Genomic DNA, 6,094 nt, shown 5'->3' on the forward strand with positions numbered 1-6,094 from the left:
TCGCTCCCGGGAAGGGAGTGGACACATCACTGGTTGCCTGTCCTCCCCCGGGTCCCTCCTGAGGGGCGGGTTGGTTGGGAGGGCAGAGGCCCCAGTCAGGTTTATGCAAAGTACTTCCAGCCCTTCCCTGGACATTTGCCTGCTGTGTACTCACCTCTGTCCCTCCACACGTTAGTCCACAGGATCGGGATGTGCCTTGATCTTAAAAACTGACAACACGTCTTAGAGATACTTGAATTTCAGGACCCAAATCTGGTCTGTAAGTGGCCGCGTCAGGAGCTGTGGCTCAGCGCCTGCCCCTTCAGTTTGTACTTAGTGTGTTTCCAGGCTCTTGTTTTCACGGCTCTACAGATCATCCGCACACACCTTTGCACCCAAATCAGTATTTCTATTGGACAATTCCTAGAAGAGAAATTTCTGGAAAAAGGAGAAATGCCAGCATCTGTAAAATTTTGATTCTACTAACAAATCGCTACCCTCCATCACCCCCAAAATGTTGCATCAGCTTATACGGTGAATAAGCTCGTGTCTCCATCCCTTACAAAGTTTGAGCCGGCAGGGACACCTTTGCCACTTCCCAGAACATTCTGGAGCCGAGCTGAGTTTCGCTTGCGGGGGGGGGGGGGGGGGCAGGCTCTCGCGTACAAACTGCCTACTCATATCCCGTGCTCTTGTATTTGGTGGGATGTATATATTCCATGTTAATTAGGGGACAGTAGAAGGTCCTGAATATTAACCTTTGCTTGTTACACGATTGCAAATATTTCCTCCTTTTCATTTTATTTATTTATTTATTTTAAGATTTTATTTATTTATTTGACAGACAGAGATCATAAGTAGGCCAAGAGGCAGGCAGAGAGACAGGGGGAAGCAGAGAGCCCGATGCGGGGCTCCATCCCCAGGACCCTGGGATCATGACCTGCCCTGAAGGCAGCGGCTTCACCCCACGGAGCCCCCCAGGCGGCCATATTTCCTCCTTTTTACCGTTTGCTTTTTTTTTTTTTTTAAGATTTTGTTTATGTGGGGGCGCAGAGAGGGCACGGGCAAGGGGAGGGGTAGAGGCAGAGGGAGCAGCAGGCTCCCCACTGAGCAGGGAGCCCCATGCGGGGCTCGATCCCGGGACCCCAGAATCATGACCTGAGCCGAAGGCAGACACTTTGCCCGCTGAGCCCCCCCGGGCGCCCCACATTTGCTGTTTTTACGTTTTACTGTTTATGTTTGTTACGCAAATATTTTTACTTTTGAAGAATTTAAAATTCATAAACATTGGTCCAAGCTATTCTGTTCTAAGGCCATCAGCAGGAACCTCTGGTCGTCTCTAAATCGCAGTTTCTAGATTTCTTTCTCTTGCCCCACTCCTCGGCAGCCTGCGCTGCGCGGCTCTCCCCGCCTGCCCCGCCGCCCGCTCTTTCCTGCCGGCGCTGCGCGGCTGGGATGTCGCTGGGCGCCGCAGGCTTGGAGGCTGGAAGCCTCCCGCCCGTCCTTGCATCGCACGCACACGCGCACCTGTCTGGCGCCCACGCGTCCGTCTGTCCTGCCGCCGGCCCGGCGGAGCTCCTCCGGCGCCGGCGTCTGCGGAAGGTCCTTCACCCTCCGCTCCCTTGCTTCCTGCTCGCACACGTTTGAGGCCTCTGGGAGACCGGGGCGCACCTGCAAGTCGCGCTGGCGAAGTATCTGGAGGGGGAAACAGCCCTGAGGCGGGGCTTAGACGCGCGCGAGCCGGGCGCGCTGGGCGCCGTGGAGACCCTGCGCGGCCACGCCGCGGCCTCCGAGTCCCGCTGGGCGGGGTTGTTAGGGTTCGTGGGATTCCAGTGGCTACATCTCACCTCCAGAGAATAATTTCTTGGACTCTTCTTTATTTTTCAGAGTTGTCCGTCGGGTCCTGAATTTACAGCTCTGGGGGGTCCTGGTGGGCCGAGGCCATCAGTGGGCTCAGGGCTTGGGGGCGGACCGGACGCGCCCTGCTGGCTCCGTCCTGGCCTTTCCGGGCGTTGCGTCGGTGCCGCCGGTGTGCGGGGCCTGCCGTTCTCCGTCTCACGGGCCCTTAACATCCACTGTAAGAGGCACGGTTACTAGCTTTGTCATACTGTGAAGTGAGGCAGCCGTCCCCGAGACCCCGTGGGGTCCGCTAATTCGCTCCAAGGGCTCCCAGAACTCACGAGAGCGGTCAGGCTCCCGGTTAGGCTCATCGCAAGGAAAGGACGCAGACGCCCTCAGCCAGGGGCAGGGGCGCGCGGGCAGGGCCTGGGAGGGTCCGCACCGCCCTCTCCCCGTGGAGTCACGGGCAGCGTGTGCTCTCCCGGCCCGAAGTGCGGCTCGCACGAGTGCTGCCGGCCAGGGAAGCCCCCGCCTCCCCGTCCAGGGTCTTCGTCGGGCTCCCGTCACGCTGACCTGGTCGTCTTCCTGCGTGGCCTACCTCCGTCTCCAGCCCCTCGGGAGCCCGAGCTGACACCGTGTGGCCCAGAGCCCCGGGGAAACGGGACACTGTGCTCGGGACGTCCCCAGGCTCTGCGATGACCTGCAGCGGAGGACCGACGCCGGCATTCCCTGGGGCGAGATTAAACATTCTACTCACAGGGATTCGCGCAGCTGTCTGGGCTGGACCTTCCAGCCGCTCGTGTGGGAGCAGCCCCTTCACCTCTGTGGGATCCTGGTGAGTCTGAACTTGGACTTCAATGGGACCCTCCCTCCTCCTGTATAGTGGCCTGAATTGAGTCCTTCCCAAACTCCGAGGTTGAAGTGTTAAGCCTCAGGACCTCAGAAGGTGACTGTGTCTCGAGATAGTCCTACAGATGCCCTAAACCTGTGTTACTGGTGTCCTGATAAGAAGGGGAAACCCGAAGACTATGTGAGGGTAGGGGGAGGACACGCCGGCGGCTGCAGGACCAGGGGAGGCTAATCGCACTGGTCGCTGGTGATTTGTCACACCTGAGCTGACCAGCACCCAGACTCTCAGCAGGTCCCTTCACCAGACAAAGGACAATTAGAGTGACGTCTGATTCTCGGGGCGGGGTGGTGGTGGTGGTTTTGGGACTAAAGGAGAGAAGGAGCTGAGAGCCCCGCCCCGAGTGCCTTCTGCCCCAGGGTTTGGTAAGGTCTTTGGGAAAAGCCCACCTCCCCTGGCTGTGTAGGGGGGTCCATGGTGAGTATCCCCCGGCCTCCCACCGGCCACCCTCTCTGCCAGGCATCAACTTAGGGGTCTGAGTTCTGTCTGCAGGGCCTGGGATGGGCCAGTCCTGCCCAGTGCTCCCGCTGGTCCCTGGCCCTGCCTGGGACTCCTCCCCAGTTGCCTCGGGAGGAGGCGACGGCTAACAGGCCACTGGACTCTGGCCAACCTGATCCAGGCACCCCGGCCTGTGGCCACTTTGTCTCCAGAGGGCCCCCCCAGTCACCTCTTCTCAGAGCACCCCGAGCATTTCCTGACTGATGGCCTCAGTGCTACACGAATGACACACTGTATGGTTTGAAAGGTTTCGCGAGGCGCAGAGACCCCCGGAGAGCAGAGAACACGCCTCCGCCTGGGAGCCATGGCCACAGCGGGCACGAAGCTCGGCTTCAGGCTGGGTTCTCTTGAAGCAGACACTGAGGCAGGATTCCCGTGTACGAGCTTTATTCCAGAGGCTCCTGGGGGACCCGTCAGGAAGCGGGGCTTTGGACAGGGACGGGAGGCGCCGCGGGGAGGGCTTGTGACCCCCGGAGCCCCAGCCTGACCAGGGGCTCTGGGGTGTGAGTCAGGCCTCACGTTCTGCCCTTGAAAGCAACATCCTGGCTGTTGGGTCCTCCACCCAGGGCAAAGGACACTCCTCCCAGCACCACCCGGATGGGGCGGCAGCTCCCAGAGGACAAGGGCAGGGCTGGTTTTGCTGAAAGGCCAGGGAGGACCCTCAGACAAAGTCAAAGACTGGGGGGTTCTCGCATCGGCGTGCTGGGGGTGGGGACATCTGTCAGCCTTGAAGATCGGGGATGAGTTGGCGCAGTCCTTTGTGACCATCCCGCCCAGTCCCCCACCTCCCCAGGCTCCTCCTCCATGGATGTGCTCACAGACAGTTGGATGGGGACGGGGGTTGTGCCGCCTCATGCACGTCCTGCACCTCTGGGTCACAAGAAGGCCCCTGGGAGGGTGACGAGGACAGTGGCCACAAGCATGAGGCCCACGGTGGTGGTCCCCGGGCCCCAGTTCCCGGCTCCGTTACACAGGTCAGTGCTACAGCAGTGTTGGAAGACTTGCATCTCCTTGATGTACGCTCTGGCTTTCACGGGGTTGGGGTAGTCGCAGGACTCCACACAGGTCTTGGCCACTAAGGTGTACTTCCCGCCCAGCACGTCCATGCCTGTCGCACAGAAGAAACACCCAGAGGCTGCGGGTCTGCGAGCGGTGCCTGGAACCTTCCTCCTGACCCCAGAATGGGCTCATTCTGGAGCCCAGGCCCGAGAGCACACGGATGGCACCCAGCCCAACAGCCCAGAGAGCCAGGCTGGCCACAGAGCCCCTGGCTGGACCCACAGTGGAGGGGTGCCCTCGAGGCCAGGATCTGGCTCACGCTACAAAGCCACATTTGGATTTGCAGGAAATCCCCTGGGGATTCTCATTCTGACATCCAGATTTTGGGGTTTTTTTTGTTTTTGTTTTTTGTTTTTTGAGTGAGAGCTAGAGAGGGAGGGGCAGATAGAGAATGAGAATCCCAAGCTGGCGCTCCCCTGAGCGCAGAGCTCCAACCCCCCACCCTGAGACTGTGACCCCCAGAAATGAAGAGTGAGATGCTCACGGATTGAGCCACCCAGATGCCCCGGAACACAGGCTTTCTTGTTACAGAGTGACATGTGTCGCACCTCTGCCAGGTAGGGAAGTGCCCCCCCCCCCCCACCCGCCCCGGGCTGCCCTGTCCTGCTCCCCCAACCCCTGCCGAGGTCTTCACATCCCATCTACCCCTCTTGGCTTCTAGAAGGCAGAAGGGGGAAGAGCAGGAGGAGAGGGACTCACTTAGCTTCTCTGAAATGCAGGCTTGCGCGTGGCTGGGGCATTCTATAGGTCCTGAGCACGTGCTCCCTCCAGTGCTAGAGCAATTGTGGCATCTCAAGGCCCAGGCTGTGGGGGGACAGAGGCCAGCATCAACCGCCTGGTGTGCTGAAGCCCCAGGGCCTGGCCACGGCAGGAAAGGAGGCAGGAAAGGAGGCAGAGCCCCGTCTGCTGCCCGGGACCTGGGATCCAGCACAGACCGGAGTGCAGAATCCAGGTGCTCCAGGGAGGAGGGACAGGTGAGGGCGGGGCAGGAAGGAGGACCCCCAGTGAGCGGGGGGGGGGGGGGAGTGGTCAGAAAGTACAGCAGAGGACACACGGCAGGCACTAGGAAGGGTGAGTCTGGGAAGAGGCGTCCCCCCCACCCCGTCACCCTGTCTCCCTGCCTCACCACCCTGGCACAGCAGGGCCACCAGCAGAACAACAGCCTTCATCCTCACAGCGACCACCTCCCAGAGAGCTCCAGGCTGGGCTGGGCTGGCCCTTATGTAGCTGCCAGTCTCCTCCTCCTCAGTGGCTCCTGCCTCCAACCCTGCGGGTCACGGTCACGCCCCTGCAGCCTGGGCCAGACACACCCCCAGAGCAAAGGTCCTTTATCCCAGGCCCACACGGACAAGTGATCAAGACATCCCTTGGCGGTGCTTCCCACGTCCTGCGCTGAGGACAGAGACGAGGCGCTTGGGCTCACTAGTTCCTTCTGGGGTCTCTGGGACAAAGGACGTGGAAGGAGGCAAGAGCCCAGAGCAGCCTCTCAGAAATGCGGAGGGCCTGGAAGCCTCCATACTTATCCTGCAGCTGGGTGCCACTGCCACCGCGTCTGCCTATGAGACCCACGTGTCTGGCTGAAGAAAACGGTGCTTTAACGTGGCCTTGAGGACACGTGCTCTGATGAGCGGCCCCTTCTTCTGTGGCTGTGGAGGCCTGGGGCCCCTTGGGCAGAAACCCGAGCCCGCGTACCAGGGGTGCCCACGCAGCCTGGGTGCCTGTGGGCGCTCACAGACAGGAGTCCGTGCCATCCGTGGGAAGCATCGGGCGAGTGGCCCGGAGCTCAGCCTCACCAGCCTCCCTGCCAGGAGA

The 6,094-nt window shown here is 60.6% G+C and overlaps 1 protein-coding gene across 3 annotated transcripts; it reads right to left on the reverse strand.

Annotated features, from left to right (window-relative positions):
* Positions 1-402: 402 nt before the first annotated feature.
* Positions 403-5,560, reverse strand: LOC131827792 (lymphocyte antigen 6D-like). 3 transcript variants are annotated; one of them, XR_009352140.1, is made up of 5 exons: positions 5,409-5,560; positions 4,982-5,086; positions 2,392-4,331; positions 1,827-2,054; positions 403-417 (listed from the first exon to the last, which is right to left on the reverse strand). XR_009352140.1 is itself a non-coding variant. In XM_059168821.1 (3 exons), exons 1-3 carry the CDS (start codon positions 5,449-5,451, stop codon positions 4,099-4,101), a joined length of 408 nt encoding a protein of 135 aa, XP_059024804.1. In that variant the 5' UTR covers positions 5,452-5,560; the 3' UTR covers positions 3,594-4,098. The 3 variants fall into 3 exon arrangements, 2 of the variants coding, with proteins under 2 accessions (XP_059024804.1, XP_059024805.1); XM_059168821.1 differs by lacking the exons at positions 403-417; positions 1,827-2,054 and having other exon boundaries at positions 3,594-4,358; XM_059168822.1 differs by lacking the exons at positions 403-417; positions 1,827-2,054 and having other exon boundaries at positions 3,594-4,331; positions 5,409-5,559.
* Between the last annotated feature and the right edge of the window lie 534 nt (positions 5,561-6,094).

The sequence above is a fragment of the Mustela lutreola genome, chromosome 3 (assembly GCF_030435805.1).
Source record: "Mustela lutreola isolate mMusLut2 chromosome 3, mMusLut2.pri, whole genome shotgun sequence".
In the NCBI taxonomy this organism is placed as follows: Eukaryota; Metazoa; Chordata; class Mammalia; order Carnivora; family Mustelidae; genus Mustela; species Mustela lutreola.